The sequence below is a fragment of the Gadus macrocephalus genome, chromosome 6 (assembly GCF_031168955.1).
Source record: "Gadus macrocephalus chromosome 6, ASM3116895v1".
NCBI classification, from domain to species: domain Eukaryota; kingdom Metazoa; phylum Chordata; class Actinopteri; order Gadiformes; family Gadidae; genus Gadus; species Gadus macrocephalus.
Window position 1 is genome coordinate 19225601 of NC_082387.1, and position 16363 is coordinate 19241963.

The 16363-nt window shown below is 49.3% G+C and overlaps 2 protein-coding genes across 5 annotated transcripts in view; one reads left to right on the plus strand and one right to left on the minus strand.

The window, feature by feature from the left end:
* Window positions 1-770: 770 nt before the first annotated feature.
* ift81 (intraflagellar transport 81 homolog) lies at window positions 771-14609 on the minus strand. Of its 2 annotated transcripts, none has more exons than XM_060054742.1 (18): window positions 14471-14609; window positions 12443-12546; window positions 12171-12351; window positions 11676-11765; window positions 11470-11535; window positions 11076-11186; window positions 10298-10382; window positions 9378-9541; window positions 9178-9273; window positions 8879-9025; window positions 6679-6828; window positions 4635-4763; window positions 3834-3923; window positions 2986-3072; window positions 2784-2855; window positions 2443-2528; window positions 2162-2207; window positions 771-1818 (listed from the first exon to the last, which is right to left on the minus strand). In XM_060054742.1, exons 2-18 carry the CDS (start codon window positions 12496-12498, stop codon window positions 1636-1638), a joined length of 1839 nt encoding a protein of 612 aa, XP_059910725.1. In that variant the 5' UTR covers window positions 12499-12546; window positions 14471-14609; the 3' UTR covers window positions 771-1635. The 2 variants fall into 2 exon arrangements, with proteins under 2 accessions (XP_059910725.1, XP_059910724.1); XM_060054741.1 differs by lacking the exon at window positions 14471-14609 and adding an exon at window positions 12633-13279.
* The window catches only part of si:dkey-91m11.5 (PH_BCR_vertebrate and RhoGAP_Bcr domain-containing protein), a 30462-nt gene continuing 27845 nt past the window's right edge, over window positions 13747-16363 (plus strand). Inside the window, exons 1-2 of one of the 3 annotated variants that reach the window (XM_060054732.1) lie at window positions 13747-14101; window positions 14295-15539. In XM_060054732.1, the coding sequence (XP_059910715.1) occupies window positions 14297-15539 (1243 nt within the window). In that variant the 5' untranslated portion in view covers window positions 13747-14101; window positions 14295-14296. Of the gene's footprint in view, window positions 15540-16363 lie in introns of all 3 variants that reach the window. The other 2 variants (XM_060054733.1, XM_060054731.1) reach the window with 2 other exon arrangements.

Genomic DNA, 16363 nt, shown 5'->3' on the forward strand with positions numbered 1-16363 from the left:
GACGGACCTCATTGGACGACGGACCTCATTGGACGACGGACCTCATTGGACGACGGACCTCATTGGACGACGGATCTCATTTGACGAGCGGATGCCCGGAAACGTTTAAACAACGAGAAGTAAGCCGGCAAAGCCATCCATTCATGAGCTTATTGTTGGATGTCAATGTTTATGGGGCAATAAAACAATAAAAACACAATGTTTTGTGTGAACAATGGATAACTGCAAAACAAGATGTTGGATGCTTGACTGTTTGACCCCCACAACTTTAACTATTATCTTTATCCTTATACATTAAAAGGATATAAATATTGTTTTTATTGAAAATGTTGCTACAGTTATGGATTTTGCACAATCCTGCAAGCATTGCCACTTTCATTGAACTGTTATATGTATGTGTAAATGAGAAAACAATTAAATGAAAATCCATATTAAAATATTTCCATTAGCGTAAATGTAACACCGTGCACAAGCGATCCAGTCCATAGAGAATGTATATCGACTTTTCTTTTACAGTGTACTAATTAATATATTCAGATTAATGGAGCGTACTTCACAACATGGTTATTAAGGTATTAAAAACAAGTTCTAAGACTATAAATTTTATCAGATTAATAATCTGAAACAGATAAAATAGTTGGCTTGAATACTCTGTTGTACAATAGTTGTTTTGAAAATGAGTACCAGTTATTTTATCTTACATCACATCATAGGTTCGGTACATTCATGAACCTGTATAGACGCAGTTAAAAATCACACATAACAGTTGCTATTCTTTTCTTTTTTATTGATATTCATAAATTGTTCTTTTTTAACAACGCCACAACAGTAGAGGTCCTTCTGATTGATATCTTCCTCCACTAAAAACGGGTCCTTCTGCCCCAGGAAACGTGAGGCAGTCGTTACCAACAAAACAAGCCCTTATGGTAGAACTCAACCTTCTGATGTATCACTCGCTAGTCGTAAAAATAAGGCAGAGATAAAAGCTGAACCCTTTTAGTTGAACACAAGTAGGTTCTAATTTAGACAACCTACTACCTACTACTGGCAACATATAAGAAATTGAAGCAGTACACCATATGAGCATGTATCTGAGATACCACTGTGTGAAACATCATCAGCAATCCCCTTGGAATTCCTCAATTGTTGAGATAGCAGGTCCAAGGTCAGGGCTAAAAATAGCTCCAAACGATGTGGAACCGCGCCCAGGGGCCACTTTGTACGTCCTTATCATGACGCTTTGAGAGGAGTGGATTCTTAAAGACGTGTGAAAATGGAGGCTGCGATGCTGGGATCATGTCAGTGGGACAGAGAAGAGTGAAAGCCCTTATACCGGAACACATTCCTCACACACGTTCCACTACACACCTTCCACTACACACCTTCCACTACACATGCTCCTCAACACACCTTCCTAGAGACATCACAGGGCATCCGAGGCCTATTATCATATTTACTGGATCACTAACCACTCAGTCCTCCACCCCCTCCATGCTTCAGGAAATAGATGTTTGATAACTCAATTAAGGATCACAAACATATCCGCTATATATTTACTAATGGTGTTGGCCAACCGCGGGACAGCCCCTTGGTCACAGCACCAGCCAGTCCTCCGCCCCCTCCTCCAGCACCCGTTCACAGCACCAGCCAGTCCTCCGCCCCCTCCTCCACCACCTGGCCCGTGGAGGCCTGGATCTGTGCCCGCTGGAAGCACTGCTTCTTGCAGTCCAGTAGCTGCTCCAGGTCTCTCCACATCTTCACCTGCTTCATGTTGGCGCCGTGGCTCTCCCTGACCGCCTTCTGCTTCTCGCGCAGCTTCTGAGCAACGGGGTGAGCGGGGAGGGGGTTGAAGGAGGCTGTGAGTGGAACGTCTTCAAAGGGATTCAGGGTCATCGCCATCCTCCCATTTTTACAATTTCATTCTCGATTACTCAACTGCGCCTCAATGTGGCTCCCATCCCATTGATTAATTGCAGCTTGATTCGAATGCAGATTGATGGGCGCTCGGAGCACTTCCATCAATGACTTCACTCTCCGTCTAACGGGGCAGTGATGTAATCCAGAAGGTGAAGGATACAATGCTCTAGCCCCTACGCCAAAGAGAGACCCCCGACTCCACAGAGGACCCCCGCCTCCACAGAGCGACCCCCACCCTGCTCACCTTGCCCAGAGTGTCTTGCTCAGCAATGCTCTTCATGTACACCTCTCTGCAGGGAATACAGACACAGGTCAGTGATCACATCATCATATACTTCAGTTTCATTGACGACCGCCGCCCCCCCCTCGTCAGCCAGCCAGCCAGCGCGATTTGACCTTCCCCCGTCGAGGTCATTGAGGCTTGGTGCGCTGTGTTGCCGCAGGCGACAGCAGTGTTCCGCCGTGATGTTGCTGTAATATGAGTGTCCAGGGGGAATGGGAGGGGGGGAGAAGCTGCTGGCTCACCTGACAGCCTTCTTCCTCTCCTGAGGGTCTGACGACACGTAGGCTCTGGTTTCCTCCAGGGCACGCTGCAGCTGCACCTCAGCCATCTGGGGGGGGGGGGGGGTAGGGGGGCATAGACAGTCAGGAGATATGGGGGATGGGGGGGGGAGCAGGACAGTCAGGAGATATGGGGGGGCCAACAATAGACACTGGGCGCAGATCTATAGGAGGCAGGGACCACTGCTTCTTCAAAGCTCATATTGGTGCACATAGAGGCCTGGATGAGCTGGGGGGGCCGGGGGGGCCGGTAAAATGATTGCGTGGTTGATGAGGAGGCGCAGTCTGGGGCGGGCGCTCCTTGCCTGCTTCATGCAGTTGAGCTCGTGGTATCGGTTTTCCTCCTGCGCGGTCTCCTCTCTCAGCGCCTTCACCTCCTGCATCGTTTCAAACACACAAAAGGGACAGGGGTCAGCAGGGCAGGGTACTGTGTGGGTTCTGGGGGGGATCCGTCAAATAAAACAACCGCAACTTTGTGTGGCTGCTTCATTGTTTATTCACTTGCACCTGTTCCAGCTTGGACCGGTTGCTCTCCAGCCCAGCAGCACAGCTGTCGTACTGGGCCTTCTTCTCCTCGTACTCCTGGGTCAAGGCCTTATGACGAGCAAGCAACACACACACACGCACACACACACCCTTAATTAAACGACATACAATATAACAATATTAGCAATTAAACAATAATAATTCCGAAAAGCTTGACTTGTGGCTAGCAAGAAGCTGAAGTCTTTTGAGGTGTTTTCTCTGATGCCTTCATCACTGGGGCCTTAGCCAGGCTCAATGGCGCACCTTTCTGGGACCACATGCAAAAAAAATGTAATCCTCTACTCTGACCAACAATACGGGGGGAACTTTCCCTCTGGACTCATTATTTATAGACGGCATGAAAGCGGATCTTATTTAAAGAGGTTCTCGCTAGAACAAGGACAACCCTATTTAGTCAGGAATAGTAAGGTCATCTTTACAAATTACTATAAGCTTAGCCTTTCTGTCAATATTGGGATACAGCAGTAATAATAATAATTCATAATAATGATCATCATGGTTTTTGAATCTGAACTAGGTGTGACTATAAAAGGGGCGTGCTTGTAAGATGTCCTCGCACTAGTCAGCAGTTCTCTAGCCAAACACTGCAAACCCTCCATCCGCTCTGATTCAGCTCGTACACATAAAATATAACTCCACAACATTTCTGCAGCACACATTAACATAAAGCATAACACATAGTGTTCAATTCATATTCAAAATAGTATGAATCGCGGGCCTGTACTAGGTATACACATATATATATATATATATATATTTAGTGAGTGAGTGAGTGTGTGAGTGAGTGAGTGAGTGAGTGAGTGTATCACCTGACACTCTTGTCTCAGAGGCCTGAGCTCCTTGATGATCGGGGCCAGAGCCGTCTTCTTTTCCGCTATCATCGAGTTCAGTTTCTTCACCTGGAGAGCGAGAGAGACAGAGAGAGAGACAGAGACAGAGGCAGAGAGTGGAACAGACTGCAGGAAATGGATCATTGATGATCAGTCTGAATCTAAAACTTCTATCTCTGGATCTTCTCGGATGTGTGAACCCTGAACCGGTTGCAGCCTTTAAGACACTCAGGATGGAAGGCCGCGGTTAACCTGAATGCTAGAGCCGGAGTGCCGGGTTTCTTATTCAAAATCACGTATGCAACCCGCCAACCTGCCAAGGACACAAAACTAAAGAATAAAAAACACTCAATAAGAACAAACCAACGACCTGAGACTATTTGGAAAGCTGCTGCAACCAGTTGAAGCCAGTTGTTGGCACCACCAACAGGCTGATGAATATGCCTTCTGTTGGCAACCACATATACTAAGAAAGCTGAGTAGCTATTATGATAATGCAGAGAGTCTGAGCAATCACTATCTTAATGGATTAGCCTCTGGTGCTCTGTTGGTCATTTAATGTCAGAGCAGCTGAACACAGAGAAGGTCCGACCCAATCTTCAAGATATCTTCAACCCTTCTCTCGTGTTCAGGGGAATAGGCCCAGTGTCAACAGGGCCTAGCATTATCATTGTTTAGTTGGGAGTACTGGCCTCTGCCCATGCAAAAAATGGTTGGTAGCATGTAACCTTTTCTCACTAGCACCCATCTTAGACATGTTGTTTGTGTGATAACAGTTACCATCTCAGACATGTCGTCTAGCGTGCGTCCCTTCACGTCATCCAGCTCGCTCTTGGCAGCTGAGACGCGCTCCAGCTCCTCCTGGGTGTCGCTGAACCCAGAGATGCCCTTCTGCTCCTCCATGGATTGCTATGCACGCACACACACACACACACACACACACACACACACACACACACACACACACACACACACACACACACACACACACACACACACACACACACACACACACACACACACACACACACACACACACACACACACACACACACACAGGGAATTATATAAATGGTCCATTTCTATAATTAGTTATTATATTATATAATATATAGTTATATTTAAGCAATAGATCACGACAGGCTGTGGTATGTGCTCATTATACCACTGTTAAGGGGCGTTGTCCGGCCCCGACGCGCAGCGGAGGGCCGGCGACCCCCTTCATTTCATGTATTGTCTTTGCTAATCCTATGTTTAAATGATTGTAAAATAACTTTGTAATGGAACGGATGTAGCACACGGCTAGTTATGCCCTGCCAGAGCCGAGCGGCGTTAAGACGGCAGCATTGTGTCAGACGAACAGACAGACAGACAGACAGGCAGAGCAGTCAGGAGACAGGAACATATTTAAAGAATCTGTGGAATCCCTCACTATGAGTAGAACAAAAGCTGTCCGACTGGCAGCTGAACGTAGCATCTAGATGTACCTGGCAAGGGTACCACAATGTATGCTAGCTGACACAACAGGTGAAACCAAGGACAGAGGTGGTTAATGTACTACAGCACCTCCCCTGCATGTAAAAAAAATTAGTAGAGTGAGACTGCATGTATGTACGTGTGTGATGAGGAGAGACATTGGAGGACAGCCGGCTGGCTCCAGGTCAGACGCTGAAAGCACTCAGGGAGGCGTGGCAGCGGTAAAGCCCTTCCTAGGAAGCACTTGACATAATGTCCTCATGTGTTAAAACAGGGATTGTGTGTGTCATGATCTATGAGGAGACTACAGAGAGAAGGAGGCGCAGGCCGGGGGAGTAGGGGAGTATTTGGAGGACATTCTTGAATATTTCGATTGCAGGGTTGGGATGGGTGGCCATCTTGTCAGACAAACAAACAGCATCTGGGGGTTCCTAAATAGTAACCTGGTCTGTTTTAGTGCACCTCATGCCTGCTCTCTCATCGCTCCACCTAGGTCTAGTGTTAGGTACTGACGGTAGGCTTAGTGGTCGTCGGCACTGACGGTAGGCCTACTGGTCGGTACTGACGTTAGGCCTAGTGGTCGGTACTGACGGTAGGCCTACTGGTCGGTACTGACGTTAGGCCTAGTGGTCGGTACTGACGGTAGGCCTACTGGTCGGTACTGACGTTAGGCCTAGTGGTCGGTACTGACGGAAGGCCTAGTCTTAGGTACTGACGGTAGGCCTAGTGTTAGGTACTGACGGTAGACCTAGTGGTAGGTACCGACGGTAGGCCTAGTGTTAGGTACTGACGGTAGACCTAGTGGTAGGTACCGACGGTAGGCCTAGTGTTAGGTACTGACGGTAGACCTAGTGGTAGGTACCGACGGTAGGCCTAGTGTTAGGTACTGACGGTAGACCTAGTCTTAGGTACTGACGGAAGGCCTAGTCTTAGGTACTGACGGTAGGCCTAGTGTTAGGTACTGACGGTAGACCTAGTGGTAGGTACCGACGGTAGGCCTAGTCTTATGTACTGATGGTAGGTCTAGTGTTACTGACTATAGGCCTTGTGGTAGGTACCAACGGTAGGCCTAGTCTTATGTACTGACGGTAGGTCTAGTGTTAGGTACCGACTATAGGCCTTGTGGTAGGTACCAACGGTAGGCCTAGTCTTATGTACTGACGGTAGGTCTAGTGTTATGTACTGACGGCAGGTCTAGTTTTAGGGACTGACTATAGGCCTTGTGGTAGGTACCAACGGTAGGCCTAGTCTTATGTACTGACGGTAGGTCTAGTCTTATGTACTGACGGTAGATCTAGTGTTATGTACTGATGGTAGGTCTAGTGTTATGTACTGATGGTAGGCCTACCAGCTGCTGCAGGACGTCCTGGTTCCTCTGGTGGAGGATCTCCTCGGTGCGTTCTAGCACGCCGTTCTCCGCCTTCAGCTCGGCCAGCTCCGCCCTCCTCTTCTTGTGCGTGCTACCCTTAACGCGCAGCTTGGCCACCAACCGCTTGAGCTGAAACACAGGAAGTGATGGCACAACAGAACCGTCAAGGGAGAAATGAGGAAGAGGTTGCCTTGTGATTCACGATAATGTGGCGTGGCCCTTTTCCAACGACCTGTGACACTGAGGGGAGGAAGGGTGGGTGATGGGTGAGGAGAGAGTCGAGTCACTGTTCTGCATGCAGGGTGTACATTAGAACAGTCCGATGCTGCAGTCACCCCTTCAGGCCCCAGAGAGCATCTCCCACTGGCTTCAGCTCTACTGACATGACTTCCTGGTCCCTCTCTCCTTTCCCCCCATTCCCCTTCATCCCCCCCTCCCCCCCTGCCTCGATCCCAGTAGCTGTCTCTCGGCGGTCAGCAGCGCCTCCTCCACACTGAAGCTTCTATAAATGTATTTCACATGGGAGAGGAGAGCTGTGCCCAGCCCTCACGGCGGAAGCATGCTGTGGTCTCTCTGGGACATGAGTTGCGTGTATTTTGATAGATCAAGGGCAGACAAGGTGGTGAGAGGAATTAGCGCAGCTCAACAAGGCAGCGTGGTGTTCCCGCGTCACCCACAGACTGTCCTGGGACCTGCTGCTGAAGTGGCTGCAGGCTCCTCCATCATGACATAAATACACACACCCACAAAACAAACCGATGGCGCGGACACAAGGACCGGCTATAAATAAACATGCATTGAGTGTTTAAGGTAAATAAATTGTTTGGTTTTGTTCAGGGATGATAGGAGCATCTGTGTTCTCACGCCATACACACGGTTTAAAGTCAACCCAGACTGAATATAGCCCCAGGGAGGATTGGCCGGTTCCCTGGGAGCGCTCAGGAGTAAGCAGCCAACCAGAGACCAGCAGATGGGAGTGTGGCCGCGCAGAAAGGCCTGGGGGGCGGAGATGGAATGACACCTCCTGGGGAATGGAAAATACCTCTGATAAGGTGATCACTTCCACTGTGGCCTTGTGGCCCAACTATAGGGATACTGATAACTGTGTGTGTGTGTGTGTGTGTGTGTGTGTGTGTGTGTGTGTGTGTGTGTGTGTTCGTGTGTTCGTGTGTGTGTGTGTGTGTGTGTGTGTGTGTAAAGAAGACACACACAAAAACACACACACACACACACACACACACATTCACGCTCATCCATACACACTATTTATAGTGTGGAGGGGAACAATGTGGTCTTGGTGTATCTGGGAGGGTACAGTGGGTCTATACAGCAGGGAGCATGCCCTCTCTTTATCACTGGGACTCATGGAGCAGACCACCAAGTGCAGGCTGACACACAGCAGCTCATGGTTCTTGGCACAGCAGACTGCTTAAGAGCTCTCATTTATGTTTCCTTAAAGGTTGTCTCCTGGCGGAGGGGAGGGGTGTGTGGGGGGGGGGGGGGGGGGGGGGGCTTGTCACGGGATAAGTTGCATATACCGGAAGGCTCGTGGGAAGACAAAACACACGTTCTTCTGTTTAAACTGCTCGCCTCGCACTGGAGACTGATAGCACGAGAGTGGGGATGAGGGATGGGTGTGGGGACGATTCACAGAGTCGTCTAGCTCAGTGTCTGTCCCTGGGTTCTGTCTGCCTGGGTCTATTTAAAGCCTTCATGGGATCCAGGGGGGGGGGGGGGGGGGGACCGGAGGAGAGGGGAGGAGGAGAAAATAGGACAACTTTACATTAGACAGTCGGCTGATCTCGTGTTTATAGAGGAAAAGAATAAGCCACCGTTTTTTTTGGTTCTTCCAACGTATGAAATGATGCGAACAAGGGACAGATTTAGCAAATAAACTGATGATATGGAAGGTTCACCTGCATCACAAACTATAAGGGGTTAAGGGATGAGGAGGGTAGGGGGGTAACCCTAGCCATCCCCGTTGTTGATTGGATCCCAAAGGGTTCATTCATCATTAATCTGTGTCTCAGTAGGCATTTTTACACCGCCAAGCCTGTATGGTCGAGGCTTGGCACACCCTGCAAATACACTGTCTTGCCTGTGTCAAACCGAGGGGGGAAATTGTCTCTGCTGTACCTCCTCTCCCCGGACCACCTCCTCTCCCCAGTCTCTGCTGTACCTCGTCCCCCCGGACCACCTCCTCTCCGTCCCCTCCGCGGGCCTGACTGCTCCTCTGGGTCAGCTCCCTCTCAGCCGCCGCCAGCTCCTCCCTGGCCCTCTGCAGCTCCTCCGCCCTCGCCTCCTTCTTCCGGCTGATGATGGAGGCCTGTGTGGAGCACACCAGGCGATGGAGCATGTCCCCATTTGTAACTCACATTTAGACATACATGTGTAAGTAAATATCCATCCATCCATCCATCCATCCATCCATCCATAGGAGTGAACACTGTCTGTATCATCATGGTGGTGGAGGCTGACCTGCTGCCTGAACAGAGTGAGTTTGTCATCCATGGGGTCGCTCCTCATCATCCTCTTCTCCGTCAGCTGGTTGATCTGAGCGCTGACCTCCTTGATCTGTTGGAGCATGAGAGGAGCACTCAGAGAGCAAGAGAGCCAGGAGCTTGAACTCCAACTCAGTAGTTGCTGCTGTCGGTATTGCGTTCATATCTACTCTTCACCTTGTCCTCCATCTCCTGCAGCTCGGCCGGCCCCAGCGCCGGCTCCGACGCCACCTTCTGCAGGAAGTGCAGTGAGCGGCGCGTGCTCTCCAGCTCCTTGGGCAGCTTCTCCATCACAATGTACGTGTTAATCTTGATCTCCTCCTCCAGTCTCCTCATCAGGCCTGGAGAGCCGGTGAACAAAGACAAGACCTCAGCTCCACGGACCCGTCAAACCGCGTCTGATCCTCGCTCGTAATCATCACAGAGGGAGCTCCGAGCCAGTCGGCCGTCTGAACTTAGAGACGGCAGACGTGGAAATCCGGGTGCCATCATTGACAATCATTCATTGTCAATGATCACGTCATACATTTTGTCAATGATGTCATCATTCTTTGTACGTTTACTGACTTATGTACAAGTCATTGTTTTGTGTTTTCCAGGTGACCCTATGACGTTGAGTTAAGATAAAGCATAAAGCATAAAGCAGCTCTTGCAATGGAGCCCCTTGATAATATAATTTATTATTTGTATTGTTGTGTCCCCCCAATGACCATGAGGGTGCAACAGAATGGACTTGCATGAAAACATAACCACATCATGAGGTCCATTGGTTGAATAACCTATCCCTGCCACCAACTAATTGTCCAACCACAAGACAAAGAGTATAACTATTTGCCTCTTTCTATTAAAAGACGTAAGTAAAAATAGAAAATCCAGTCACCATGTTTGTATTCAGTTTTGTATGTTGTTTACAGATATAAGCCAGCTGATGAGCAAATGGGACTGCGACTGTAGGGTGTGTGTGTGTTTGTGCGTGTGAGTGTGTGCGTGTGTGTGTGTGTGAGTGACTCTGTAATAGACCATTGTATAATACATCCTTAGTCCTTCGACACCAACATCCATCCGTGGTTGGTTTCCATGACAATGCTACAACTCACTCTCTGGGTCTGCGTCAACGGAGGCCTGACGGAGGTCCTTCAGCTTCTGCAGACTGACCTGCAGACGCTGCTCCGCCCGGAACAGCTGAGAACAGCACACAACACACAACACGTTACAGAGCCGCACACACTACACACAACGTTACAGCACACAACACGTCTCAGAGCCGAACACACTACACACGACGTTACAGAGCACAACACACAACACGTGTGACAGAGCACAACACAAAACACACACAACGCACAACAAGTTAAAGAGCACAACACAAAACACACAAAACGTTGCAGAGCAAAACACCCAACACACCACACAACACAGAACAGAGCACAACACACAACACATTACAGAGCACAACACACAACACACAAAACACACACATAACAGCACACAACACACAACACGTTACAGAGCCGAACACACTACACACAACGTTACAGAGCACAACACACAACACATGTGACAGAGCACAACACAAAACACACAACAAGTTAAAGAGCACAACACAAAACACACAAAACGTTGCAGAGCAAAACACCCAACACACCACACAACACAGAACAGAGCACAACACACAAAACACACACATAACAGAGCACAACACACAACATGTTACAGCAGGGATTCTCTGGGGGACCCCTCCAGTGGGACCCCTCCAGTGGGACCCCTCCAGGGGATCCCTCCTGTGGGACCCCTCCAGGACCCCTCCAGTTGGACCCCTCAGAGACCATCAGTGCGATGGACACTTATTGTGGAGGTTAGAATAAAGTCAGTTACTTGGTTTTTCTGTTCTTGCTTCTGATGGGCGAGGGCCTCTTCTCTCTCCTTCTCCACGCGCAGCTGTCTGGCCAGATCCAACATGCGCTGGTGGTTGGGCACTGTGTCCACCTAGTGGCCACATCATGTTATGCACAAACACACGGATCGTCACGTCGTCAGCAGAAGATCTGAAGGCCTTAAGATGTCCCAGTTATCGGGGACGATGCATCTATTTCAACACCTGGTCCAAAGTGGGATAGCTCAATCCTAGTATATAACTGTATGATTGAATTCCATTAGCATGCGGTTCACATTATCAAGATGTAGGCTACAGAGACTTCTGGCCATTTTAAGATAATACATATATTCCACATCTATATTTGAATAGAATAATGTTTATTTTGGGACTTACTCTCTTCCTCAGCCTTTCTACACGTTTGATGAGTTGATCCTTTTCCTCCTCCATCACCCCAATGTCCTGCATATGATCAAACCAGAAGGTCAAATCTTAATAATAAGAAAGTTATCTAAAGAAGTAGTGACTCATACATCATGAGGACTTGACTATCTTTTGCAGCGTGAGCTATAAGATCCATTTGTCTCTGGGGGCTTGCTGACCTTTCTGATCTCTGCGGTGGAGAAGCCGGAGGTCTTCAGCTGCTCACACTCCCTGTGGTAGGTCTTGAAGGTCTCCACGAGCTCCTCGTACTGAACACAGAGGAGTCTTCAATATACACAGCTTCTGACATTAAGGTGGTTAGGATGAACCTCTCCCTGTCAGTGGTACTCTCCCTGTCATGTGACCCCCGACTGTGGGTCGGGGGTCACATCAAGGGGTTCACGTCAAGAGGGTCGCGTCAAGGAGGTCAGGTCAAGGGTCGTGGGATGGCCACAATTACTTTTTATATATATGTATGAATATGTATACAGTATATATAAATACGTATAGAATGTGTGTGACTGAAGAATGACATAATTTTTCGAATTTGGTAATGAATGTCGTGTAGATTTTTCTGCACACAGTATATGGGGGGGTCCGTACCTCTGTAGGTGGGTGACAGCAAGGAGAGCAGAGTAGCTTTCCAACCCCCGCTACAGAGCGGAGCGTCCTACCTGGTGAAAGGTGTCACTGATGACGTCATCCTGCAGGAACTCAGCGGGGACCTCCAGCTTCACGAGGTAGCGGGCGAGGTAGGCCCGTTTCCTCAGCTCAGGGAGCCTCTGCAGCAGCCACTGGAGCAGAGGGTGGATGACAGGCTTGCTGCCCGTCACCAGGCCACGTCTGAAGCTGCTCCTGAACGACACAACAGAGAACGTCATCAACCGCTTTAACCAGCAGCAGCCCCAGTGGAACAAGGTGAAGTCGTCATAATGTAAGGACTGACGCGTCTGCCTGGGGCCCCAGCGGCTTGTACTTCAGCATCCCCAGCATTGAAAACATCCTCTTAGCCGTCTGCTCTGGCTGCTCCTCTCGGATATCGATGGCTTGCTGGAAAAAAAATCCAACCAGATAAATATGTGAACATCACAGAACTAACACAAACTTCTTCTCTGATGCATTAGTAATTATCTCACTTTTGGGTCAATCTCGGCCAAAACATCATTTAAATTCTGCAGTAGTTGCATTGGCTCAAGTGAGTCAAACGTGATCAGATTAAAGTTCTTCTTGAAGGGTTCTTTGTTGAGTTGTTCAACCACGAATTTGAGTTGTTGGCTCATTTTTTTTATCAGTATATGATATACAGTAAATATCAGTAAGCTTCACAGCGGCTCTTCTTCTGGTTACCAGGCGGTTAAACACATTTGATTATTGCGCTAAATATCGACTCATCCAATATTCATCCAAATACCCGATATATAAAACATAACGTATGCATCTAAATGTAATGTTAGTAAACAACTACGTCAATTCGACAGTATGAAACTCCGACTTGGATACCGGCGACAGCGTCAGGTCTGGTTGCTAACCGGAAGTTGTATCACAGCGCCTGTTCACGACCGTCCCTTTGCGCAATGCTGCGCAAAAACGCGTTAACAATCTGCGTTAGTTGAGAGAAAGACTACATCTAAATGATAGTATTAGGAATCTTATCAACGTTATTAGGAAACAGATACGTTGAGCCGTTGAATACGTTGAAAATCAAAGAAAACTGATACATATTTATTTTCTAATCTATTAGTTATTGTCTCTCCCTACGATCAATTTCGCCAGAACAACATTTAAAAAAGTTGTTTGCCGCGTTTTATTCATAGTTGTATTAAATATGTTATATAATATATAATAATATGATATATAATATAATATAACATATGTTTCAATATATTATATTGAAACATATGCGTCCTCTCTTTGCCTTTCTAGTACCACAGCAGACAGACACCATGTGGACCGTTAGATGGCGGACTTTTCCCAGGACAGCAAAGTTAGGGAAAACCTTTGCTTTATCTGTGATATAAGGAAACATGTCATATATATGATATAGATATACTGAAGGGTAGGGGACGGGTTGAGAAACAAAGCGACCTTTCCAACCATCCTGGTCAGTCGACTCGAAGAAAATACGTCTGCGTTTTTTTTATTTCCAAGAAGGATCTTGTAAAAAGGTTTGGTAAACAAGCCGGCGGGACATCTGACTGGACATCCGACTTGGGTCGAGGGGAACCTTTCGGCTGCACTGGCCTCCACGCACCTGCTAGATACGAAATACATCAAGGGAGGGTATGTACTTCAAAGACAGCAAACATTTAACGCATTAATCTGAGAGGATAACAAAACATTTACAGATCTGGACAGTCAAGCCCCTCCTCTTTCTGCCCTGGCTAACCAGCGAAAAGCAAAATATCCGAACGGTTCAGCATAAGATCAGGACTTGTTTCAGTAGAAGATCAGGACATGGTTATGTCTCCCACTAGGACAGCAATAACTAACTACATGGAGAGCTTTGGAGCACAGTTCCAGGAATAACAACGAATGTTTTGTATGTTGAACAGCGATAGGAGTTTGCTTCAGGATGATTTTTCTGGAAGATGAACTTTAAATTTCTGTGAGTAGACATCCTACTTAATTAATGCATTCGCTGTATGAGTCACCGTTAAATATATATTTTTTTATATACATTTTTGTGTAAATTGAACTAGCCACAATGAGAGTTCTTAGTGGTGGACAGCTGTTTGTGAAACTGATAGTTTTAAAGAAGAAACCTTTTTGTTAAACTTAATCTGATTATACGGTTAAAGATATGTTTGAGCCTGTAGGGTTCACGGAGGCTTGGAGGGCCCAGTTTCCGGAGTCCGAGCCCCCATGCATGGACCTGAACTCCCAGGGGGACATTGAACAGGAACTGGACAAATGCAAGTCATCTATCAGGCACCTGGAGAAAGAGGTGAACAAAGAGCGCTTCCGGATGATCTACCTCCAGACCATCCTCGCCAAGGAGAGGAAGTCGTACGACGGCCAGCGCTGGGGCTTCAGGAAGGCGCCTCAGGCAAACGCGGGAGACCCACCCATGTGTCCAGAGAGTTCCCAGGCGTTAGGGGAAGAGATGGCTAGATCTACACAGCTTCCCGAAGACGAGGCGGACTGTGTTCCCCCGTCAAACACACAGAGGTGTGACACAGACTGCGTGTCCCCCCCGCCCCAGGAAACGCCGGACATCCCGGTGGGCGTGGGCACCGTGGCGGCCCTGAGGTGTAACTTTGAGCGCATCAAGAGAGCCGACTCTCAGTGTGCAGACAGAGCCTTCTACGTGAACATGGAGTACCACCAGCAGAAAGGGCTGGTCAGGGTGAACGACCGCGACGTCTCCGACCGGATCAGCGCCCTGGGCTGCCAGGCCATGCAGATGGAGCGCAAGAGGTCCCTCCCCTCCTTCCCGGGCCGCCTCTCGGCCGCCGCAGCGGACACGGGCCGGTCTGTCCTCCGGGGCCGCTCCGTGGAGGACGGCTGTGGCTTCGGTTCCTATGACGACCTCACCGCCCGTTCCGGCGGAGGAGGGACACCCGAGTGTGTCCAGCCCTACACCAGTGTGTACGTCGGGGGGCTGATGGCGGACAGGGTGGCCCGGGTCGTCCACGTTCGGGACCTGCGCGGCGGCGGCGACGGCGAGGAGGACGACCGCCGCCTCACCTGGCCTCGGCGCTCCTACTCGCCGGGCAGCTGTGAGGACGTGGCGGGCGGCTACACGCCCGACGGCAGCTCCAACGAGAACCTGACGTCCAGCGAGGAGGACTTCTCCTCGGGCCAGTCCAGCCACGTGTCACCGAGCCCCACCTCGTGCCCCGTGTCCCGGGGGGAGAGCCGCTCGCCCTCCCAGCGGTCCCTGGAGAGCGGCAGTCCCCCCACGCCGCTGGCCCTGAAGCGTCTGCAGCAGCAGGCGCTGGCCTCCCAGGCCCTCGCCGCTCACGGCCGCAGACCCCCCAGGACCGGGGACACCCCGCCGTCCAGCAGGACCTCCCATGACAGCAGCCTCCAAGGCGATCAAGGTAGGACTACAACACCCACGATGCATCCTGAATCTCTCCAGTGCTGAGCAGTGATGTGAACATCATTGTTGAGCATGCACGCATGTGGGGCACCCCTATCTTGAGTCACGGTATAAAATGAAGCCAGTGTGGCTTAAGCCAACCCTGATGTATATATAATGTATTGAAAAAATCCACCTGCAATCTCCTCTAACAAACTTTTGACCTGGGATGATACATTTCACCAACCTAAAATCCCAGAGATTATCCAGCCCTCTCAGAATATGATAAGCTTTCCCATTTCCCCAATGGCTGCAAGTCCCTGACATTTCTTTCCTCCCTTGTTAAGTGTTTTTTCTCCTCTTTCTTAAGCCTTTTGTAAGAGTGGCTGGCCTCTTTATTCAGCGGCCCCTGCTCTCTGGCCCAGTGAGCACGGTGGTGCTCAGAGAGGCTGCCCCCTGGCCCCAGGCAGCCTCTCTGGCCAGGACTCCTGAGTGCTTTCCTGTCAGACGCCAGCATTGTGTTGTTATCAATGGCGCCCAGTAAATGAACCTTGGGGGGGGGCTTACAGTTAGCACGCCACATCATCAAGGTTCTTTGGATCTGGTGTTTGGGTCCGAGGCGCTGGGTCTCTTCCCGGCAACACGCACTTCATAGTCAATCGCGATTGGCGGGAAAGAGAGGGGTGGAGGTCACGCTGCTTCCTATCAAAAAACCTGTCGACAAATCTGCGCTTCCTGTTGTTCTGGGTGTGCACAATGGAGGATCCCTCACCCTCGAGTGTGTCTTGACACTGGGACAATGTAACATTAATGTCGAGGTTGGTTAAGGCAAACGGTCCATGC